This window comes from Filicampus tigris, chromosome 11 (genome assembly GCF_054856515.1).
Source record: "Filicampus tigris isolate MCC_2025a chromosome 11, RoL_Ftig_1.0, whole genome shotgun sequence".
Taxonomy (NCBI): Eukaryota; Metazoa; Chordata; class Actinopteri; order Syngnathiformes; family Syngnathidae; genus Filicampus; species Filicampus tigris.
This window is the reverse complement of record NC_141227.1, coordinates 23,617,929-23,642,643: the sequence shown is the minus strand read 5'-3', so window position 1 is coordinate 23,642,643 and position 24,715 is coordinate 23,617,929. Positions and strand designations below refer to the sequence as shown.

At 44.6% G+C, this 24,715-nt stretch overlaps 1 protein-coding gene across 7 annotated transcripts; it reads right to left on the bottom strand.

Annotated features, from left to right (window-relative positions):
* Positions 1–367: 367 nt before the first annotated feature.
* On the bottom strand, positions 368–24,698 carry LOC147140235 (LIM domain-binding protein 3-like). 7 transcript variants are annotated; one of them, XM_086045030.1, is made up of 16 exons: positions 24,535–24,698; positions 24,403–24,422; positions 21,255–21,472; positions 14,123–14,274; positions 12,597–12,666; positions 11,936–12,063; positions 9,285–9,464; positions 8,115–8,281; positions 7,946–7,991; positions 5,715–5,765; positions 4,823–5,079; positions 4,231–4,600; positions 3,332–3,512; positions 2,343–2,463; positions 2,142–2,257; positions 368–1,601 (listed from the first exon to the last, which is right to left on the bottom strand). In XM_086045030.1, exons 3-16 carry the CDS (start codon positions 21,348–21,350, stop codon positions 1,512–1,514), a joined length of 2,025 nt encoding a protein of 674 aa, XP_085901156.1. In that variant the 5' UTR covers positions 21,351–21,472; positions 24,403–24,422; positions 24,535–24,698; the 3' UTR covers positions 368–1,511. The 7 variants fall into 7 exon arrangements, with proteins under 7 accessions (XP_085901156.1, XP_085901155.1, XP_085901158.1 ...); XM_086045029.1 differs by lacking the exon at positions 24,403–24,422; XM_086045032.1 differs by lacking the exons at positions 5,715–5,765; positions 24,403–24,422.
* Positions 24,699–24,715: the final 17 nt, after the last annotated feature.

The window sequence follows — 24,715 nt, the reverse complement described above, 5'->3', positions numbered from 1 at the left end:
CATTTCAACACAAAACGGTGCAGCAAAATAATACTCATACTGCCCCCAGGTGGCCGAGGCATGCACAGCAGAAGGAGACCGCACAATATGCCTCTATGTACGTATGTCTGTTATACTGCCCCCAGGTGGCCAAGGCACGCACACCAGGAGGAGCCGCACAATATCAATTGAAGCCAACAGTTTGTCCAAAACCGTTTCGTTCTATTTAATTATGTCGTGACTTTATTTTTTTTTATGTACAATATTATAGAGTGCTGATTTCATTGTTAAAAAAATACAATATTTCTTTTTTGGGGGGGTGGGGGGATGTAACAGAAAAAACAAAAGTGCAAATAACACTAATGAAATCATATTTCATCAGACATGATGCTTGCAGCAAATGTTTGACTTTATTCCACTTGCAGCATAAATCATTCTTGACATGACAAATCATTCCAGGTGAGATGAACTGTGAATTCTATTTGGCTTCAGTTTGTCCTTGCTCGTTCGCTTCCTTCCTTCAGGCGGCGGCACAAATGCGAAAAAAAAAAAAAAATGAGCCGACAAATAAGGGGCCTGCATTTACGTGAGTAGAAAATGCTCGAAAAAGTGGACGTGCAACCACGCGCGCCACCCACACGGTGTGTTTAAGGCACCATTATGCTCTGGTACATTTGCACGCTGTGGAACTTCCCCCCCCCCCCCCATTTTCTCTACAAGCGGAAAAACACAAAAACTTCTTGTCCAGCCTTGTCGTAGACACTCAAAAATAAAGAAATACAAACGCCACTCCAAGAAACTCTGCTGGATGCTTTAGAAAAAAAATAAGAAGAAATCAAATAAAACTCAGATTAAATAAATCACTTTCGATGAGCACCAAATGAAGGAGTGACGCGAGAAAAATAAATAGCACATGTTCCGAAAGAAAAACTGCATGAAATTCAAGGAGAGACACAGATGGACAGCTTTCATTACATTGCTAACTGTGTGAAGATCTGTGCTTGGTTCAGGTGTCTGCAAAAGTGGAGTCCAGCCTGCGGTTAGTTCAGGGATCAGTATTAATGAAATGCAGTACTGTACCGGTATATGGTTAGTTTGGGTGTCAGTAAAAATGTAGATCAGTATGTGGTCGGTTGGTGCACGGTTTTGTCAAGAGTGTAGGACAATTTGTGTTGAGTTCAGGGTCTGAGATAGTGTAGGATAGCCTGTGCTTCGTCTGAGCACACGCACAAAAACAAACTACTGCTGAGCTGAGAATTTTTTTTTCAAGCTGAATTAAAACATGTGATGTAAATGATACTTAAAAATAATAATCATTTTTGATTTTCATTTGTTTGCATGACTTATCTCATGTTGAATGCTAATTGCGTGTGTGAATTGCTCATGAAAAAGTGAAGCTGTCGCATAAAATCTTGCCAAAACCTGCTGAAAGCAAAGTGTTGCAGAGCTTTTTTGTTTGTGCACACACGTGTAAAAGTGATGATCAGCAGTTGTGTGTGTGTGTGTGGGTGTGTGTGTGTGTGGTTGCCAGGTTACACATTAATGGCATGAGCGTGCTTCTTGCACAGAGGTTTGTCTTTCTTGGAGTAGAAGGGTTGGCCCTCCAGGTTCACGTGACACACCTGAAACAACAACAAAGTCAACGTACACTTTACACTGATAATGGTTGTCAAACTATTACATATACTGATAAATGTTCAAACAGGATCAAATCTGAATCCAGCTTTTTTTTTGCCCTTCCAATATATTTAGCTAAAATGAGATATGACTTGAAAGAGAACAGAAAGTATTTGTTCCATGAAATTGTCTTTATTGCCAAGAGTCCAATGTCGTCTTTCTCTTGGATTGGCTGCACTACTTCCGTTATGTTGATGGCAGACTTTTTTTTTTTTTTTGGTCCAATCAGATTTCAGCCTGTACATGTTGCCATGTCAATCTAATCTGCCCAGGGCCTTCACAAGCAGTACTGCTGTGCCCGCAAAACTTCGATGACATCAGCATTTTTCCATCCTTTGCTTGGTCAGAGCAAGGCAAGTTTGTCAAGCGAAACAAGTGTCGCATTTCACACGCATTGACACATTTCATGTCGTTAATTTGACACATTTGATTTCTTTCTGGTTTTGTCATGTTATTAAATCAACATCCAGCCAAGCATTTCTCACCGCACACACGAAGCAGGTGTCGTGCCAGGTGTGACCGAGAGCCTCGATGAATTTATCTCCGGCTTCCACCGGGAAGTCACAGCCGTGACACTTGGTGCTGAACAGCGCCACGTAATCTGACAGCGGACGACAACGGGCAAGGCTGTTAACGACCCGACCCCGCGTTTCAGTGCACAATCACGTGGAAGCGTGGCGGCGCACCTTTCTCGCAGTACGGCTCTCCGTCTTCCATGTGGAACAGGCTGTTACCGAAGGGTTTGCTGCAGGCGGCGCACACGAAGCAGGTGGTGTGCCACGTCTGCCTCAGAGCGTGCATCACTTCCTGCAACGCAACACAACAAGTCAACAACTACAGCAACAACAGCAAAGAAATGCAATTTCCTTTGACACCCTTTCTCTACTGTTTGTCTTAGTCCAGAATAGGGACAGTGCATATTAATGAACATTTACATGCAAATATGTCAGAATTAGCCAGCGGCTACTTTCCACCAGTCCGTGGTTAGTTCAGGTGTCTAAAATAGAGTAGGACAGTTTGTGGCTAGTTCAGTTGTTTGTCATAATATAGGACAATAAGTGGTTAAAAAAGTAGTCACACCAAACTTTTTTTTTTTTTTTTTTCAAGAATATGTTCTATTCAGGCCCACTAGTTGAAACAAGGCATTCTGATTAATATTGCGCTTGTGGAATATGAGTTAAGCAGCAAAAGCCACCGGTATTTAGCCATCTCAGGGGACGCAGATGCACAGATGCTCAGGTGACGACCAACCACGGCTCACCTGTTTTCTGAAGCTGAGCCACGATTAGTCGTTATCTGAGCCCTGAGCAGCTGTCATGTCATTTTCAGTTGACCCAAGTGACAAAACGGCTGCCCCTGAGATGGCTAAAAATGGGTGCATTTTGCTGCTTAAGTCATATTCCCCGAACGCAATATTAATCGGAATGCCTTGTTTAGACTAGTGGGTGTGCATAGAAAAAAAGTTTGGGTTGACTTCCTCTTAAAAAAGTATGTAGTTCCAGTATTTGTGTGCATCCGCCATTGTGGGAAAGCCCTTGACAAGTTGACTCGTGTATTGGCATACCTTTTGCAATTGGCTCAAGTGTGTGTAAATTGTGTCAGTTTCTCCCAAAAGCGCCGTTGTTGCCACGCCAACGTCAAAGTAAAGGACTGCCTTGTGTTTTTGACGCCTTACCCCCATGATCTTGGTGCTGCAGCGCGCGCAGGTGGGGGCAAAGAACTCCTCGTAGCAGTTCTCGCAGTAAACGCTGTTCTGCTCCTCCACGAAGCTGACGTCAGCCAGCGACATGTTGCAGTAGTGGCAGTTGAACTCCTCGGGGTGCCACGAGCGGCCCAGCGCCACCAGGAACGGACCCCTGCGACCGGCACATTCGCATCATTTACCGACTCGGACAGGCCGGGCCAAGCAGGGTAGGGTGCTAAAGCTCTCAAGAAGACGCAGAGAACGGTCGCGACTCCAGATGTCCCGATCCGATACGGATCCCGATACCTGGGTTCCGATCTGATATGTATTGCGATACCTAAACATGATAAAAATATATAACTTAAGTGCCATTTGACGTTTATTCAGGATGGTGTCAGGTGTCAGGATGTTAAGTGCATCAACTGTCCCAGTAACTGTTCCTGAGTGCAACGCCACTCTTACAGAGCTCAACCTTAAGGCCCTCCGTTGTTCCAAAATTATGTTGTAGAACGTGCAAAAGATAACATAAGGTATGAAAAGTATTGATGCTTCATCAACGTATCGTACTTGGTAACGGCATAAAAAGTATCGCGATACAATATTTCTTTGATCTCTCTCGGACCCTTCAACTGTCTGAGACGCGTTAGCTAACGCCAGCTCTTCTTGACTCTGCAGGAGCTGGGCAGCATTACGTTGCCTCAAGATTGAACGTCTGGATGTTTTTTTTTTCTCTCAATAATAACAAGTGACCAAAGTTAGCTCAGATACATGTAAGGAGATCTGTTTTCTACTATTGGTGAGTTTTTGCAATTCGTGTCTGGGTTTGTTGACGCTATCTGGTATATTTTGTGTTTTTTTTTCGTTCATGAAGGCGGAGTGCACGGTGTTACCTGATGATGCTGTTGCAGGCTCCACACAGCGGCGTACGGCTGCTGGCGGCAAACCTCTCGGCCCGTTGCGCCACCCCCCTGGCCACGGGAGGGAAGGGGGCGGGGCTAGGAATGACAGGGGCGGTGCTGGGGACGGCGGCCGAGGGGTTGGGGATGTACTGGGGGGGCGGGGGCGCGGCCTGAGGCAACGGAGGCGCCCTGATGACGGCGGTGGTGGTCTTGCTGGGGTCAAACTTGTCGGCGAAGGAGCTGTCGGTCACCCACGGGGGGCGGTTGCCACCCGCGCCGCCTGTCGCTTGGGGCGGAGCGGCGGCAGCGTGGTGGGGGTGAGCATGGGGCGCGTGGGGCGGCGCGTGGGCTGGTGGCGCAGCTGGAAGAGACAGGAAGAGTTAGTCGGGTGACAAAGCAAACGCGGCAAGTCTGGAAGTCCTGGGAAATGATGTCACGGGTTCGTCGGGTCCGACAGCTTATCGCTATGTCCTTACGACTGAAGAAGCCTTTCGGATTAACGTTGAAACGTCTTTACCAACCAACGAGAGAACTTTTGCGGATGCGAGGCCGGCTCACGTGACGACGCGATCGGCCGGCTCACCTGGCTGCGACGGGTAGATGCAGGCCGTGCTGACCACCTTGGGAGGGGCGGAGCCCACGGGTATTTGAATGGAACTCTGCTGGGTGGGCGGGGCCTGCTGGTAATGCTGCGGGGGCGGTGCTTGCGGCACGGGCGGGGCCTGCTGGTAGTGCTGCGGGGGCGGTGCTTGCGGCACGGGCGGGGCCGGCTGGTACTGCGCCGGGAGCGGGGCTTGAGGAGCAGGAGGCGCGGCAGCGGGGCCCGGCTGTGCAAATTGACTGGGGAAGAAGCAAGAGGTGATGCGTTCAAGGACCATACCAATAACTGGCAACACAGCCGTGATGAAGATGATGTTGTTAGCTTAGTTGACGATGAAGATTAGTAGCTTAGCCAATGAAGAAAAAGCAGGACGAATTGGGGACGTGTCCTAGGACCTGGGGTCAGGTTGGCCGCTTTAATGAGTTGTGGCCTACAGCAACTCCTGCAGCGGGTGTTTTCATTTTGCGTTTCCCAGTGCATCAGCCACAGGGGCCGTCCTTGCCCACATGCGAGGGCATCACACTACCTTTTTGGTCCATTTTCTGTTCACTTCGCCCAAGTGACGAAACCTAAAGCAAAAATAAAGTAAGAAAGAAAGAGGCAAAGCAACGGCTCGTGCCTTGAAAACCGTTAAATCAGGGCACTCTTAAGTCAAGACGGCACTGCATCTATCCATGGAAAGAAACGGCGCCCCCTAGTTTGCCATTCAAACAGCAGCTTGTCAAGTAGGCCTGGCTCACACGCCATGAATGTTAATGTGTGTTAAAGCCGTGGCGCATAATGCTCCAGAAGCTCAATGAAAGACGAGGGAATAGCGATGACGTTGCGATGGAGCGGCTGCTGCGATGCGACGGGCATCGGGCGGCGGCGGTACCTGGACACGGCCGCCTTGTGCTGGACGCCAGCGGGCGACTGATGCTTCAGGCTGCAAGTGTAAGATACAAAACGAGAGCAAACGTCACCATCCGACACACGCGGCCTTTAGGAACCTCGGCCAGAAAAAAAGAACAAGAAGACGGCCACTCAACGTCAAACTGGCCAGGCCACGTGAGCCAGCGAGAATTCAATTTCCTCCAAAACCAGCGACACCAAAATGTGACTCAATTCCAGTCAGTTTCCTTCTCAAAAAGTGACATTTTCAACAATGCTTTTGTTGGCGGAGGCAACATTTCCCAGCAACGCTTGAACGCAACACAAGTAATTGTCATAATCACCCATACAAATAATGACTCAACGCGAGTCTGTTTCACTCTCAGAAGTGACAGCCAGAAAATTTGCCTGTGAAAAAATGCTTTGCCAGAGGCCAACTATCCCAGCTGCACTTGAATGCAACACATACCGGGTGCAACTGCAGCGGGCAGCTAACTAGCTAGCCATGTCTACGCCCTGAGAACCATAGCACACTAACACGCTTGCTTTAGAGCGCCTCATTGTCGAACATGAGTGTATGCACGTTGGGCCGAGACTGGCAGAAAAGTGGGGAAGAGGAAAAATTGACTAATTACAATAATACATGATCACTTTTGAACTTTACTGACATCAATCATCGAAAAAAAATACTCAACTAAACAAAACCCATGACAGTCAGTAAGACTTTTTATTTAGTATTTTCTCAGTTTAAGTGCTTATTTGTAACTATTTACTAGTGTAAGTGTTGACTTTTAAAGCTGTATTAACTGCTAATGATTTAATTTGCGCACTGCTAGTGCCAGATAACTTTTCATCAGTGTGAAAAATAGGACTTAACTTGAGTCTGCTTCTTTGTTAAGTGAAGACAACCAATTGGAATAGTTTGACAACAGCTTATGAGGCATTTCACATTTGATGCTGCGTTTGAAGACAACACATTCACCCGGGAAAAACTACAAGTCTTTTGAAATTGGGATTTGCACAAAAACACACAAAAAAAAGGCTCAACTTGAGTCTGCTGCCCTCTCAAAAGTGACAAGAAAACTGTTTATCAACAGTTTGTGGTGAAAGACCTACGACAAGAAAAAAAAAAATTCAGCTGCACTTACAGGAAAGAACTTTCACCCAAGAAACGACCACAACTGTTAGTAAAGCAAAACAGACAAAACACGCAAACGCACACGCCCAAATGAGTGCATATTAGTATAGCGTGCCATTGTGCTTTTGAGTCATGCGACAATCCAAATGCTGCTGTTGCTATGACAACACAACAACCTGGACCTCTTTTGAAAGATGGACCCCCAAGTCACGCTTTCGTCGTTCGTTCAACTTTTCGAATATACACAGGACACTTCATTAGGTACAGCCAACACTAACAAAAATCTGCTTTCACAAAAGACAATAATGCTTTTGATTGACACTGTCAGGAAAAAAAACATTGAATAATTATAAGTGCATTATTATTTGTATTAAATGTGATTCAATCAGTAATTGTACTTTTTTTAGGCCGACTGCAATCATCTGGGAATAGTTTGGTGTATTTTTTTGTTTACGTCATTGACATACAATAATAATCCTAATCATAATGATAACCAACACATACTTTGAAATAGATATCTCAGTGACTATGTAAAAAGTGAACATTATTATTTTGTAATGATAGAATGTTGGCAATGAGTGTACCTAATGAAGTGTGTGCTGAATCCTCAGCATACTATCAGTCCTACTGCGCCATCCTGTGGTAAAAGAAGCTCACAAATAAAAAAATAAAAAAAAGAGAGATGTGACAACGACCAAGGAGGATTTGGGGCACAACCACAAGTAAAGACAAAATAAAATCATGACATCATCATGACTTTTTTAGATTAAAATGTATAAGTTCAAGAAAAAAAGTGCAATATTTATTTGCACAAAAAGCCGTATATTTCTGAAAATAAATATATTGAAGACAATTCATAATCTTGAACTATATGACCATTTCTTCCAAATGTCCAATTTAATTTTAGAAAATTGCAACTTTAATCCTGGAGTTTATTTTTTGTTTCTTTTCATGGAAAAATAATAAACTAACAAAAAATAACTGGTTGTATTTGCCATAGGTTGGTGGGTAGTGGTGAGGGCGGTGGTGGGGTGGGGTGGGCTGGGCGGGGTCAGGGCTTCCTGTGCAGGTTCTGAGAAGTGAGTGACGTAGCCTACCTGCTCTTCCTCAACATCTCAACATCCTCTTCCTCGTCCTCCATTACTGTGAGACACCAACAAAACAGACGATGTTGCGTTAGCGATGCCGAGCATGGCCACATGCGAGGTGTTACACGATCAAGATTCCTGGAATATTTGAAGGATGCGCCGGCGTCCGTCTTCTTACCGCATTGCGTTTCTGTTCCCATCATGTGGACGAGCGTCTGGAAGGTTTTGGACTGCGTGCTGGCTTGGCAGCGGCGTCCTCGCTCGTCCTCGCAGTCCCCTTCCTCGGCGCTCTGGACCGCTTGGTAGACGGGCGAGGCGCTGTCCACCAGACGCTCTGGAAGTGGACTGGAACCAGACACAGGGCGGACGCCACCACCACCAACCCACCCACATAAGACCCCCACAACAAGTCAGCTCAGAGCAGGGAGCTTTGTTTTGGAGGCACTTTTCTTGGTCACAAAGCCAAATAAAAAAAGAGTGACTTTGGAATGAATTAAAAGTCATTAAGAAAGATGAACTCGCGGAGGCGAAAAAAAAAAAGCACACAACAATGGTATTAAGCACACAAACGAGCAAAAAAACAAAAACAAAAGAACACTTGTGCTTGACACAGGAGAAAAAGGAGCTCAGAACATTTGCTTTGATTATTATCCCTTCTTTAAATCTGAGAGATGGTCGCAGACGACTGTCAGAGGACAAGTGTAAAGTATTCACAAGATGATTTTCACCGAAAAAAAAACAGCAACGTTTTCATGCCAGCCATGCCAAAATGCACAACGCAACACTTCATCATTCGCTTATTTCGCTATTACTCTCGAACCACTGAGTGCAGATTTTCATTTTGGGACTGTAGGCTTCGAGCAAACCCAAAAATGTCTGAAAGGGAACAAAGTCATCCGACAGATCAGCAGCCAGCTTCACAAAGTGCACGGCGACGACGTTTGCGTCCCGAAACAAGACGTCCCCTCGCCATCGACGGCAACTTGCTTTCAACACAAAACAACTTTGTCACAACAGGGAGAACAGACAGGAGAAGAAAAACAAAGAATGCTGGTCCTTCGTAACCATGGCAACCGAAGCAAACTGTTACCTTGGCGGCCCCAAAAAAACAATAGATAATGCAAAGTGGTGACATTGCCAACAAACGCAATTTGCTCCACTTGGAAACCGACAATTGGCTCTTAGATTTCCCACCGAGTGAGACGGCGTTTTCTGCAGTCTTTGGAAGTGTTGTCAAGACATTACGTAAATACGCTGGATTAGGAATTATTCACTTACTCCCTACTCAGGGAGTAAGACGTCATGGACCTTTATGTAAGGAGGAAGAAACCAAGCAGGTTTTTCTCACCCGGCGTCGTGTCCCTTGGTCATGGTCTGCCCGGCGATGGCGTCCATGATGGCGTCCTGCGAGTACATGCTGATGGGCGTGTTGTATTGGGCGTGGATGATGGTGGCCTTGCCGCCCGGGCCCGTCACCTCGATGGCCTTGTGGCTGGCCGTGCTGGCCTCCTTCACAAGCACGCCGGCGCTGGCGGAGGGGAGGACGGCGCGCGGGTGAAAAAGACGCACTCACGTCAACGCGCGGGCGGGCTTTCCATTGTGTGACGTCATCAGTCACGGGGACACTTCATTAGGGACACTACAGAACCACATCCAATGCAAAAGCTCCATCATGTGGGGAATCCTTCAGGATTACCTCTCACATTTGGAATTGAATGCACTCACGCATGACTGAAAGCCTCTGGCGCAAACAACTGCACAACAAAAATGTTGTCAGTTATGTTTCAGCATTTCAGAGTGCTTCAGTAATGTGTGTGAAAGCATTTCGGGGCAGCGTAACCAACCATCCAGGATCAACATGCTCCCGCCGATCAAACGTTACGGCGCTTCGCCATCACACCAAGTCAGACAAGTCGGCGTCGGCCGTCAGCACAACACAGCAAACCAAAGCAGCGCGTGGCCGTCGTCGTTTCGTTAGCCGCACACGAGCCTCGGCTTGATTAGTTTGACACGCACACACCGAGGCATTTGTATCATTTTGAATGTCAACCTGGCCTTTAAAGATCAAATGTAAACAAATAAGACAGCGCAACGAGATTGTGACCGATTGTGTCCTCTCGCTTCATGCTAAGCTAACTTTAGCATCCTCATCTTCATCTTATTGTAGAGACGTTTCCTATTGGTCGGTCTTTTTTTTCCACGTACATTATCAAGCCGCAAAGATCCAAAGACAAAGCAAAACACAAACAGACACAAAGTCGATTAAAATATGAAACCCTAACCCCCTCAAAAAACAGGTGACGTCAACGCGCAAACACTACTTTTAGAAAACAATCCAAGTCAAGTACATTTTGTACATTCATGTCCAAAAAAAAAAAAAAGGCCACCTGCAAGGTTTTGGCAGCACCACATCACTGCAACTTGGAAAAACAAACAAACAAAATGCCCCAAATCGGCGGCTTCTTGCTGGGCCAACGTGCCGCGCAATATGCAAGTCAGCGCTACCATGACAAAAAACACACACACACGCACGCACACACACTTAAAACTTGATGCGCTCGGCAGGACGATACTAACTTGGGAGCAGGGGGGGTGAAAACCTGGTTTTGGTCATGGGCAGAGGATGAAGGCAGCCAGCCAATATGAGGAAGATGAGGAGAGAGAAAAGTGACATCACTTTTGTTAGTGGCGGTCTGGATGCGGAGGAGAGCTCCAGAGGGAGCAAGGAAGTCAATGTTTTACTGACGAGGAAAAGTGTGAGTGACGTCATCAGGAATAATGCCATTTGCTGCTCCTCTGGAAGAGGGTCCAACTAACCCTAATGATTGGAACGGTTCCATACTAACAGTGAGAGAGACACTCGGAAATTCTCTTTTCGATTAGCGGCATTGAAGTGGTGGTGCTCAAAACTCCAAATGCCTGGCTGACGGCACCGGCTCAGAACAAACTAACAACAAATCGACATGCTTCTCTTAGCTGCCAATCGATCATTCCTTGCATCCGGCTCTTCCAACAACACGATTAACGAGCCCCCGGCAGTCTGCAAAGTGGCCCTGATTGGCCTTGAAACGCTTTGACTGGCACAGCGGCGTCTTGGAAGCCAAGCCAAACGGAGAGTTGGTCAAGCCTTTGGCACGGCGCAACCTTCCAAGGCACCAAGTCGCCACCAAAGGCATGCTGGGTAACCGAGTCGGAGCTCTGCCGCGGAACGTCCTCAAAACAGTCGACAGGGAGACGCCATCGCTCCAAAAGCAGGCTGGGCAAATTCTTTTGGTCTCATCTTGGATTCTCCAAATCTTTAATCCAGCCAGCATTTACCTCATCAACAGTCCTGTAATATTTGTTGCCTTTTTTTCCCCCTAAAATTGATTGCATTTCTTCATTCGTCTCATTAATTGAAATCATTTCAATTCATTTAATAGACCGGTAAAAAATATCATACTAAAATATTAGTCGAATAGTAATACATTTTTTAAATAGTTAGGAATGAATTATAAATAATGATTTCAACACGTATTATTAATAAAACGTTAGAAAAATCATTTCATTTTTTGCTAAATGATTGGTTAAATAGTTACATACATATTTTACATATATAGGTCAGTTCAATTTAAAAATCCTATTATTTGATTCATTGTAAATGACAAGTAAACCCTAAAATATTTTCTAATACATTTTAAGTAATAAAACATTTTACATGAGATACAAAAACATGGCAAATATTTTCTCAACTAATTGGCTCAAGAACTCCAGTAAAATGAATTCAAAATAATACAATTGAAAAATGAGCATGATTACATTACTCTAAAAGTAAACTATTGTGCAAATGCATTTTCTTTTTTTACCCGTCCACTGAACAAATGAAAAGTGGAAGTTGAGCACAAAGGTTTGCCCGTCCTGCTTTCACTTGACGTTTTCATTTTTTGACAGCAAATGTTCTGAAGCTCTCGTTTTTCACCTTGACTGCCACGTTTTTTTTGTTTTTCCCTGGCTACGTACCCCGCGGGTAGGCCCGCCTGAATGGCCGCCATCTCCCTCAGAGTTTCCTCTGAGTACAGGCCGATGGGCGAGTTATACTGCTTCTTGCGGGAGGGGCTGCCGGCCGCTTCCGGCAGGCGACCGTTCACCTGCGACCACGGCAGGGGAGGAGACGGGGCAGAAGCGGTCCATCAGTAAAAAAATGAGACCATTATATTTTCATAAAGCTATTAATACGCCTCTGTTCTAACCTGCTTTTAAAGTCACCACGAGGGGGCAGCAGCAGGTTCTCAAACTGGGGTCCCCGGAACCCCACGAGCCCTAACTTGAGGGTTTGCAAATATTTTGCAATTAATGCTGATTTCATTCTTTCCGTTCCGAAAAGGGCATGTCGACATATGAGGGCAGACGCATCAATAAAACTCAGCATTCGGACCTCCCTTCATGAATAAAGGTTAATAAATGAATAAAAGACCTGTAAGGGATTCCTGGAGCCACAAAGTTTGAGAACCCCTGATATCGCGATTATGACAATGAAATGAATTTGAAATGAATTTTCATGCTGCAAGTGGTGTTTTGACGTTTTCCTCAGCTTTGGATGGCAAAAAGTCACATTTAAGCATTTGAAATGTACAGGTAGACAAAGGAACAGAGAAGAGTGATGGCCTATGGGAAAGCTGACCTGCTGGTGAGGGATCATGGGAATGCCAATGTCAATTCTGGGCGTTGGCATGACAACGGGACGCTTCGACCTACGCGCAAGAGAGAAACATGTTAGACATGTGACACACTGAGATATCATTTTAATCGATTTTAAAATTCAAATATATTCATGACTTCATTCTCTCGCTCGCCCTCTCTCTCTCCCTCCCTTCAGGTTGTTGCTTGACATGATTAAACTGATTTTGTCATTGTTCTGCCACACTGATTTTGTGCATCCGCAGGCGTCATGGAAACGCTCCAGAAAGCAAAACGCAAGTTAAGCGTTTGGAAAAAAAAAAAAAAAAAAAAAAAAGAACAAGAAAAAGATGTCAATGATGGCGGCGCGCTGACCGCAGGAACGTGCCAACAAACATCTTCATCTCCACACGCTCAACACGCTCTCGCTGGGGGAGGTCAAAGTCCATCGTCATCCTCATCCTCATCCTCATCCTCATCCTCATCCCGAGCATCACGTCTTATCTGCATCACCCGAAGCGCTGGTGCTCGGTTATGAAATGGTGCACGGCGCTCAGCGTGCGCCGACATTCATTTCCTCACTCAACTTATCCGATCTTATCTGTTAGAAAAAAAAAAAAGCTTTGGGGCGACCAGGGGGCCGCGTCCGCATCCATGCTGCTGCCCTCTTGGAGGGCCAGTTATTCAAAGGGGAAGTCAACCTAAAAATGTCCTTTATAAGAATACGTTCAATGAGTCTCCACTAATCAAAACACAGCATTCTGATGAATATTGCGTTTGTGGAATATGAGTTAAGCAGTAAAATTGACCACTTATGTCAGGTGGCAGCCATTTTGCCACTTCTGTCAACTAAAAATGACCTCACAGTTGCTCAGGGTGACAAGTAATCACAAAACAGGTGAGCTGTTTTTAGAATAGTGGAGGCTCATAAAACATATTTTTGAATTTTAGAAGTGAGTGACGTGGGTGTCAGCCAATGAGAGTGTAGTGCTGTCTGTGTGCGCGTCGAGTTATTTGGCGGCCACGTGTGAATCAATGTGCTCATGGAAAAAAAAGTGGCTCAATATGGTGAGCAAATTGCTTTTGCAAACCGTCTCCTCTGTGTTGTGTCGGTCATGTGACGTCTTTTCCTTGGGCTCAACTTTCACGTGTGCACACGGATGCGCCAGTCAACAATATCTTCATATCTGCTCACATCTTTGGCGCATATATTGCTTCTATATTTGTGTTATTACTTTTCTTTCCCTCTATGAGCCATAAGCCGGTGTTCTCGGGAAGAGGAAAAGAAAGACAATAAAAGGGAGGAATTAAACGTTGTTTTTCAGCGAAGAATATGACCCAAAAAAAGTCCTCCTAGGTTTTTTTTTTTCTTCCTTTTTTGCCATTTGCAGCAGGGTTCCGGCCCTTTTGTTGTATGTCGTGTCTCATGCAAAAGTGAACAGTAACTGCAATGTCCTGCTTTGCTGGGTTCCATTTAAACGGCACAGGCGGGTAAACAACGTGTTTAAGCTGAAGGGCGTTAGCTCGTACTTGGTCATGGTGAGCGCCAGATTGTAGTTGGCCATCTTGATCTTATTCTGGGCATCCAGGTGGGTCATGCCCTCTGTGCTCACGCCGTCGATGGCCATGATGACGTCGCCCTGAACCAGGTTGGCGTGCGCCGCCTTGCTGCCCGGTGTGATCTGCACAAAATCAACACACGCCAACAGAAATCAGTAAGAAAACGTTGGGATCTGGGGAAGGTTCGTCTGCGTGAGAGCGCCCAGGCGTGAGTTGTGGTCTACAGCAGCTCCTTCTAAGTGTCCTTATTGTTTTGCTGTGTTTGACGTTTTCTTTGTTCAATAAAAGGCTAAACGTGCAGCAGTGACTGGGTTTCTGCTTGCTGGGAAACAACCAAACTATTTTTCATATGAATTTTAAAAAATAAAAAAAAATAAAAAATTTAGAAAGAACGTCTTTTAAAATAGGTGCACTGCTAAAAAGATTTGAATTTGAAAAAAAAAATTCAAAAGCAAAATCGATTTCAATCGGAAATCCGACTTTTGTGAAAATAAATCTGAGCTTTGACTCACTACAGAAATTGGTTGCCAATGAACAGAAGCAATGCGAGTATAATGGAAGCCACGACGTGATAGAAGACTTGCTCCAACACACAAAAGCTCTCCAGCCACGACCAAAATCAAATGATGTGAAAGCAGAAACTGATTGTGATTATGGGAGTGCAGCATGTTCAAAAAGTTGACCCAAGCAGAGTGGATCGGATCGGATCATCGGCCGGCCTCGGTGGCACCGCCCTGTGAAGCCTGCGCAGCTGTCAATGCGCGCACACACGCACAGGCACACACTCCATGCTCGCTCTTTTTACCCCCCAAAACCCCCCATTTGTGGTCACTGTGCTATTTGCAGCCACTGACCCATGAGTCGCCGCCTCTGAACTTTACACCTGGAGGAGTCATTTAAGAACAAGCAGGAATAGAATCGCTTGAAAAAGTGCAATCGAGCCAGCGGCACCCGACCGTCCTGACCTGCACCCGTTTTGCATCGCGCTTGCCCTCATGATGGCTTGCAGGTGAGTTGGCCAGCACACTTTGGGCGGGACTGGTCGCCAGCCAATGTCATAGCACATTAAAAACAAACAACGGACAGGTTCCGAGTCGATCAGAGGGCACATTTGGACAAAAAGTGGATTACTCGCCAATTTGAATTTTTTTCCCCATCTGTCTCAACATCGGGCTCGACACGATCAGAATTTAGGAGATGGCTAAGTTTACATGGACAAAATGTCTTTAATCAGATCAGAATTCGGATTAAAAGGATCATAGGATGCACTGGTTTCATGGACACTAAAAATACCGATCTGACTCGGACTTGCGTGTTCATGCATCACACTCTGAAGTCGGAACAAATTATTTTGACATGCGTAGACTGACCAAACATATACTTCATTGCTTCTGTGTTTATTGATCATGTGTATAAAATACTTCAAAGCGTTGCGGCAGTGTCACACGACCATCAACTTTGCATCATGCTCGACTTTCATTTGCGATGTGTGCTGGCTGATCCCGTCAATCGAAGAGGGTCTGATTAAAGTGCACTAATGTGAGCTGCTGGATGATCTTTCGCAAGAACGGCTGGCCTACTTTCACCACCACCCAAACACACGTAACAGTTCAATCGAGTACACCATAAAAAAAATAAAAAAATTGTATGCAGTATAAAACACCCTCATCACCTGAGTGTATCAATTCTAAACTGTTCTCTATTGTGATCACCTAGAATACGAATTGGTAGGTACACTAAAATCTGGATCATTTTCACTGTCATTTATTCATACAGTTAATATTCTCCCTGTGATCTGTTCTGAACGATTCAAACGTGTTCTTTTACTTTGTGGATGAGGAAATGCTGAAAATGTTAAAGCATTAAAAATCATCAACAAATATAATGAAAGCAAACGGTTAATGGCAGCAAATCTAAGTCATGGCGTCCCACAGGGTTCTGAACTTAGACCACTACTAGGGTTGCATGATATTGGAAAAACATGCGATTTGTGATGCGATATTCAACATTTTCCTAAAGAAATGACATTTTTATTATCTAATGAAAGAAGCACATTTTTTTTCATGTGGCAAAATAAGCAAGCACAGTGTGTTCTTAGCTACTTCATTGGAATTCCCCTAGATAATGTCCAATTATTGGGTGGCGATGCGCATTTAAGTTTGCATCCGACTGGTCAAATTCAGATAAAAGCAGACAATTGCATGAGAAAATGATTGCATGTCTTTGCATTTTGCATATTCTTGCGTAGGCCATTATCACGATAGATATATAAAGTGCATATATAAAGTGCAACTTTGAAGGTTTAGCTTCCAGAGGGCTCAGCTCCGTGAAATATGATGCAAACGATAGATGCCAACAAAAGTAAGGCATGGCGTCCTGCAGGGTTCTACGCTTAGAGCACTCTTTCGTTTGTTTATGTATTGAACATATAAAAAGATAACAGAAAGCAATCTCGTAGGAAGTAAAACGATTTAAGTGAAGACATAACTGGTCATTATTAAAATCAAGCATTGTTCACATGGTCAAAGTGGAGTAGGAAGAAGTAAATAACTTATCTAGTCCTACTCCTTGTTCTTTGTGTATTTGGACTTGTTTCAAATTAATACAATAGGTCATTCATGTAGTATGTCTCAACAAGAAAAGAAAAGGAAAAAAGTAAATATATCCAACAACTTATATATGCAACTGCAGTGACACTTTATTTTACATATTGTATGCCTACATACTCATACTGTGCATGCAGTACATAAGCACACACTCTGGTACATTTACATATTGTTATATTGTGATAATCATTGAATTACATGACATTATTATTGACATATTTGTCCACAAACAGAATATGTAATCATGTATATATTTTGAATTCTATCTTAAAAAATATGTTTTTCGAAAGTGTAATTACGAATGTTTAGCTCACGGAGGGCCGGGCTGAGTGAAATAAAATTAAGGCAAACAACCAATGGCAGCAAAACTAAGTCATGGCATCCCTCAGGGTTCTGCGTTACTTTAGACCACTACCATTCCCTTCATTGACCATAAACACAGTATTGCAGTGATTACTGCATATGACCTGTATGATATAACAAAATCCCTCCCTCTAAAGTGCAACTATGACGGTTTGGCTTGCAGAAGTCCTAGCTGAGAGAGTGTTTCTGAGTAGACTATAAATAGCTGCAATATCTGCAGAGGTTATCTTGTCCATCTTAAAGGAACTACAGTGACCCTGCGCACTTGTAACAGTAGATGCTAACAGAGGAGCTAACTGATAAGACGTGTGTGTCTGTGTGTGTGTGTGTGTGTGTGTGTGTTGTGTGTGTGTTGGCTGACCTTCAGTAGCTAAAAACGGCAGCGTGCCTGTCAACAGTTGCGCTCTAACAGTGGCGCTGTGCAGAGGAAGCTGCTTCAAGTGGACCCTTCCATGTGGCGTTCGTGGACCACATTCCATTTGCTCAAATTTGGAATTGATATGTCAATATTTGAACATCAGTTTTTGACAGCCTTTAAACAGTGGCAATGTTTTATGCCAATGTGTCAGACAGCTGGTTATAAATGACAGTTCAATAGCTCAAGTGCAGGTCAATGTAGCCATTTTTTGAGACATTTTTGCATCAGAAATGTCTGCGTCACAGTCCTGAGGTTCTGGCTGGGAATGTGGGCCTCAGGCTTTCCTGAGCCCAGTTTGCAAGTACTGTAGTAAGCAAGCGCAGATACTGTATGTTTTGGACAATGCCTTTGTTTGGTTTGACTTGAATGAAAGCATGTCGCAATTTAATGACAGGAGAAAAGGTAAAGGAGTGTCGCGGACCAAGATCATCTTTTTTGCGTACGTTAGCGTTGTCAGTTGTCATGGAAACACAAAAACCGTTTACACAAAAAGAATCTTTTGGCTAATTCAACCTTAGATGAGTAGCACTGTCCAGGCTGAGCTCCTTTGCGAGTTCAAGGAACTGCCGTTCTACCTAATCTTGCGAAAACATGTGACGAAAAGATGAGCAATGACACGTCGGACGAGGCTGCAGCTCTTCGCATTCTACAAAGTCAGTCACAGACTCCACCGAGCAAAGCAGCTGAGACATTTGCCGCTTGCGAGTCGGAGGCCTCCGAGCTGCACAAGTCCAAACGCAGGAGTCAGTTAGCACAGCGATACCAAGGCGGATTAAAAGAGCAGATTACTTCCAAGATGCTCACATTTGTCGACGTGAGCGGGAAGATAAAAATAATTGTGCACGTTGACAATAAAGCATACAGTGGCTACAGTGGAGTTCCATTTCCACAAAATGCCATCAAAAGGCAACAGTGGTGCAGACGTAGCTTTCACGCAGCAGGTGGCGTCATTTGAGTTTGTCATTTGATCATGTCCGCTTCAGGCATTGCGGCTCGTCTTCACCAAAGCATCAGAAGATGACAACATCGGAGATTTGTTGATCGACAGTCAAGAACCTTGACGTTTCTGACTTCTTTGGTCCAAATGATCAAAACCAGTTGGTGAGCTTCTAGGGAAGAGAAATGGAACATTCCAGCCATGAAATGCACATTGAGCATCTTTGGCGAGATCACAATTGGTCTCTGGCTCCCAGGCCAGTCTTCATCAACTCATTCGGCAGGATAATCCCAAATTCGAGGACGCAATGAGCCCCGGAGCATGATGGGAGCGTCTGGCGTGGATTTGGATCCTTGCGGCGTTTCGTTACAGCCACATGGCAGCGTGTCGACGCTGCCCTGAGATTAGCCGTTTGCCTGACCACCAGTCCAATGTTTGTCTAAATGGGCCCTGAAATGGACTGGCGACCGGTCCTTCGTTTGCCTATACGTGCAGTGACATTCGGTCCTTCATTTGTCTTTTGACTGGTGGCGAATCCATTGCTTGTCAGCGACCAGTCCTTTGTGGCTAGCTGCTCTGATATTGGCAGTGTGGTCAGGTCAAGGATTCCAATGCTGTGGCACCGATACATTATTTTTAGTGCCGTCCATCGATGAAAATTGTTCAACGAAATAATTTCAATTTTTACGTAATTGATCGCAATGAATCACATTTTTCAACTACAATTTTCTACAAAGTTTGGAACAGATATTTACTTGAGTCAAATCTTGGAATTAATGTGGGGAAAAAAATATATTTCAATTCAAAGACCCTACGAATAGCTTTCTTTGAATACGATCCTTTTCCTGTAAAATGCAACTGTTGAACGATACACCAAAGACGCAGAACTAATATGCTATTTGAATTTGGCTCTGGAAAGTGCGCAAATTATTTTGTTTTTCTCCAATGAGGCTTCGAGCAACTTTTAGTAAAACGACATCAAAGTACGTCTTGGTATACACTTGTATACCAACCCTCTTTTACCATACCTCTCAAATTCATCCATCGATATTCTACCATCAATAGTGTCAAAAGCCTTTTTTTTTCCAGGTGTCACATTACTACACTTTACATGCAGGACATCACACTACAACTCGCATGCAACAAACCCTGAGGAGTATTATATATAGGGTAGCATCCATCCATACCGTATACACCTCTCATGGACCGCATCGTCGTCCATGTTAGAGCTACGCATTTGGTAGTCGCTGGGCTACATCAGAGGCAGAGCACACCTTGAATAATATAAACATGCATCCAGTGTGCGGTATGCTACACCACACCTTGCATGCAGTACACTAAGGTGCCGTTTACATGACACAGCTGTTTGTAGTCCACCTTACATAGACCACACCTTGCATGTATTCAAGCTACGCGTGGGTATGACACCTGTATGCTTGTGCTGCAGTCAAGCAGGTGCTGACAAATCAAAGTGTAGGGTCAAAAAAATTGTTGAAAAGTCAACACCGCACGAGTGACTTCCTGTCAAAGGGTGGCCACGTAACATCCTGAAAGTGCAACAGAGGATCCCGACTTCGGGCTTGTCTATTCCGAGCGCACGTGAAACCAACACCGCTTCCACTTTTAGGCCCCCGCAGATCCGCTTTCGGCCACCCTGGACAAATACCGGCAGCTGCCACGCCCCCCCCTCCTCCCCATTGCACCCCACCCAGACACCTCACTTGTGCCCCCAAAAGACTTCTGTCCTCAGGACACGAAGGCGCCAAAGAATGAGGAAGCCAATCTTTGATACGGGAAGCATTTTGGATCTTTTTCTGAGTACTTTGAGACCACCCGTGGAGGAGGGAGGAGAACCAATAAGAAACCACCATGGTGTATTGAACACTCACCAGAGACAATCACAATTGATCTCCAATGACTCTTTGCACTAGGGCTGCAACTAATGATTATTTCAATCAGTGATTAATCTCTCAATTTTTGTTTTCAATTAATCAATGAATCTGTTTTTTTTTTTTTTAATTTCCATCAGTTTATTTTGAGGCAAGAAAATTATTTCAAATTGATAGTGCAGCAAATGCACAAAGTAAATAAAGTGATTATGATTCAGTTATTGGTTTGATCCGCAATGTGTGAGAAAATCTGCAAAAATCTTGATCATTCTTTGCCAACGTGAAAGCAGATGTTAAAACAGTTTTTGTTCAACGTAATGTGCTGCTCCTTCTGATGTGCGCGCCTAGGCCACCTGAGGACAGTAGAATAGACATGCGACTATACAGAGACTCCTCATTCCTAATATCAGTCGTTCTTCACAGAGGATCAATAATACATGCCGGTGAGTATTGATATATTCTGCGTGTATGTGTGGCTCGCTACATCGTTTAAATTTGAACAGCTGTCGCTTAAAGGGTTGCAACACCACCACATTGATGCTAATTGTTAGCCCGTCAATGGAGTTCCTCATTATGTGTTGGCATTAAGCTAGCAGAGGCTATGTGGTTGTTTAAAAATCACAACGCGTAATTCTCTTTGCTTTACTTTTGCTACTTGTTGTGAAGCGAGTTGAGTGACTGGCACCATACGGCACCGGCATCTCAAGTCAAGGCGAAAAGTCGGCCCAACAACGGCTGGCATCTCTGAAAACTCATAATTTGGGGCACTTGCATGTCGAGGGTACTAACGGCACCTGGCCAATAAGGATGTTTCTGGTTGTGAATCTCGTGAAAAAGAAGGAGAAGTCTCCTTCCTCCACGGAGAAAAAGAACGTGAGCGTGATCTTACCCTGGAGATGGTGAGCGGCATGTTGAAGTCCTTCCCTCCCTGGAGCCGGAAGCCCCAAGGTCCGGGCCCGGGCAGCGACACGGTGTACGAGCTCATGTTCCAAGCGGGGGAAAAGTTCCTTGTTCCTCAAAACGAGGTGACGGCTTTTGTTGTTGTTGTCTTGGCTCAGTGGTCTACGACGGCCAGAGTGACGGGACGCGGGGGTGGGCCGGGGGCCTCTGAGGGCACAAGAAGGAGAAGGAGAAGAAGACGAGGTGAACACAATGAAGAAGTGCGAGCAAGACCAGCAGCAAGAGGAGGACTTGCCTGCTCGGACGAGCTGAAGTGACAGGCTAAGAATAGACACAGATAGTCGGGTGGCATGGTGGGGCATTTGGTGTGTGTGGAGGGGGGGGGGGGGGGTTACTAGGGGGCGGGGGGGAGCTGGACTTATATGGCGTGAAAGGGGACACCCGCCCTGGCATGCTCGCCGTGATTCACCAACGCTAATATAGACCCGGGTGATTTTTCTAGAACACCCCCATCAGGGTCTCCCTACAATGGGCGAGGCCGGTGATAATAAAACAACACAAAGGTCAGGCGTGAAGACAATGGACGCCATTGCGGAAATGTCATATGGCCTATTAGCGAGAGGTCGCCAGTCATAAAGCGACAAAATAATCCTGAGGCACAGAATAATGCAACAGCAATATCTCGGGCAAATCAGAGTGAGTTGTTTGTGTTTTATTTTGCAATTCAATTCTCTATTGTTCTGCGGGGAAGCAACGATTCATTGATCACTCGACAACGAATCGATTATCACATTCATTGATCATTAATTTGGATAATCAATTAATCGTTTAGACACCGTTTCAGTTCAAAAGTGTCCAAATGCTTCTTCATTCAGCTGATTTCTTTAGTCCTTCATGAAAGCAGACTGATTATCTTTGTGTTGAATGAAAGTAAGACATGCAATTGTGTCGGCCAACTTAATGGCTTTTTATTTTGGCAGCCGTTAACAACAGGTGTGCGCACACGCGCACACGCAAACCGGAGCTGTCAGCATGCCTTGTCAGAATGTCTTCTGTCAAACACAAATCAAAAACAAAACGTGATTATATTTCTATTTCATCCCCCTTAAGACGTGTTTCTAATTTCTAATTTTGTCTTTACTTTTATTACCTAACAGGAAGTTTGCACTGACAATTCATTGTAGAACTTAAGATAACTTTGTTTAAACTGTTTTTTTTGTACGTTTTTATAATATAAAACTATATATTATAATACAGTGTTACGTTTAGGGCTGCAACTAATCGTTATTTGGTCAATAATGTTAACGATTAACATTATAGATGAATCTGTCGGAGAGTCAGAATTAGTAGTCAATTAATTGTTGCCCCTCTTTTTTTTTTTTATTGTTTTAAATTTATTATTTTTTTTTTTTCAAAAACATTACGGATGTTCAATACCACTTTTTTAAAGACCGATACCAAGGCAAGTATTCAGTCTTTGAGTCTGACGCATCATACTCACCAGTATTGAGGACCGATACCTCTAGTTCAGGGGTCACCAAGTCCGGTCCTCAACGGCACCTATCCTGCATGTTTTCCATCTCTTCCTGCTGCAACACACCAGTTTCAAATGACCTGTATCATTATCAGGCTTCTGAAAAGGTTGCTGATGAGCTGATTATTTCAATCAGGTGTGTTGCAGCCGGGAGAGATGGAAAACATACACGATAGGTGCCCTTGAGGCCCGGACTTGGTGACCCCCTGCTCTAATTAGTTTGATATGTAAAATTTAAATCAATTCAATGACTAAACATTCTAAACATTCATTTGGCAGTACAGCGCCAACTACTGCTAAAGAGGACTTTAGCTACTCAATATCAGATTTTCTTTGCCTTAAGTATCGCTGGCTAGTATCGCCAGTCTATCTGCGTAAACTGATATAAAAAAAAATAAGGTCGCTCATCCCTACAAAAACATACAAAATGGTGGTGGTTTTCTGGGGGTTGTAATCGATTATTGGCATTTCAATTCATTTGAAAATTGATTTTGATATGCAAGTGAATTGAGTTACAAACTTGGTCATGGAACAAATTAAATCGCAAGTCGAGGTATCACTGTATTTTGCATACTTTTGTACAATTTACTAATTTACAAATGACATGGCCCATCTGTCTGATTTAAAATCAAATGAGTTTCCATTAACTACTATAATACCAATTGTGTGAGTGTGTGTGCGTGTGTGTGTGCCTGTGTGTGCAACCCAGCATCTTATATGGCCACCAGTATCAGCATCTAAATTTAGGCACTTTTGTCACAGGCAGGAATGCCACCAATGTCGCCTGGATGAGAGATATTGTATCTCGCCCGGGATGCAAGAGGCCTGCCGGAGGGAGCGTCTGAGATAGTTCCCAACAAGATCGTATTGCTGGGGATGGTTACACACACACACAAACCGTACAAAACACACTCTGAGATGACTTTTATGGCACACGTAGTCATTCCCTATGCTTATCTCGACTCAAAATGCATCTCTTTGCTCTTACTTGTCGACACAGACCATTCCATTGGAACAACGGAGAATGTTAATGACATTTTTGCCCGCTTTTTGAGGCCTTTAAAATGTTACAACACAGTTTTCGGCTGTTTTCCGGTGTCTAATTGGTGTTAATTTGTTGCTTTCACTTGTTGTATTATGGCTATTTTGTTGTTGTACGTAAAGTTAAAGTGCTTTGTTACAGCTGTAGCAGTTGTGAAATGCGCTATATAGAGAAAATTGTATTGTATTGCTGAGGGTTAACAAAGATCTTAATTTTGTTGTCACGTCCCTACTGTCAATAAAGTCTATTTTGTATTCTATTCCTTCCAGTGTTTTATACAACTTTGTTCTACTTTATTCATTGACTAATTTCTTTGTATTCCTTTATGTCATATTGTTATTTGATCCAGTAAGGGGACCTTGAGGGACATAAAAGGCCCTCAAAATAAAATGTAGCATATAATGAATTGTTCTTCTGCAACAAATCTTCCTTTAAATCTCTCTCTTCTCTGCTGCGCGAGTTTGGACAACCTGCTGGCACCTTCTCCGCCCACTGGCGTCGCAGCGTGCAGTGAATTAAGCGCACACGTCTAAAAAGGCGCCACACAAAACAGCAACCAACCTGATGACGTCACAAGCCACCTGCGCCGATTTCACCGCACGGAGAGTGCCGCCGGGCCGGTCGGTGACGAAGATAAAGGGGATTAGGCGGCAAGAGAAGGGCAAGAAGAAGTAGGAACAGGCGTCAAAGTACCTGCAAGTGTTGTGCCGCCATTCTGTGGCTTTGCGGCTGTGCTCCGGAGCACCTGCGGATTTTGTCCCGCGGGAATCAGGCTCGGGTGGGAGGGGGCCGCGGGCGTCCGGGCCCGTCAATGGGCGGGCGGGCGGCAGGCGAGTTGGGGCGCGAGATTGTCTTCTTCTCTGGTGTTTTACTT

Excerpts from the sequence above, each read along its gene's own strand:
- LOC147140235 (XM_086045030.1), bottom strand. The coding sequence starts at position 21,350 with ATGAGCTCGTACACCGTGTCGCTGCCCGGGCCCGGACCTTGGGGCTTC. Across the intron at positions 12,064-12,596 it reads CCATGATCCCTCACCAGCAG|GTGAACGGTCGCCTGCCGGA; the intron begins GTCAGCTTTCCC and ends CCGTGGTCGCAG. Across the intron at positions 9,465-11,935 it reads CAGGCGGGCCTACCCGCGGG|CGCCGGCGTGCTTGTGAAGG; the intron begins GTACGTAGCCAG and ends CCCCTCCGCCAG.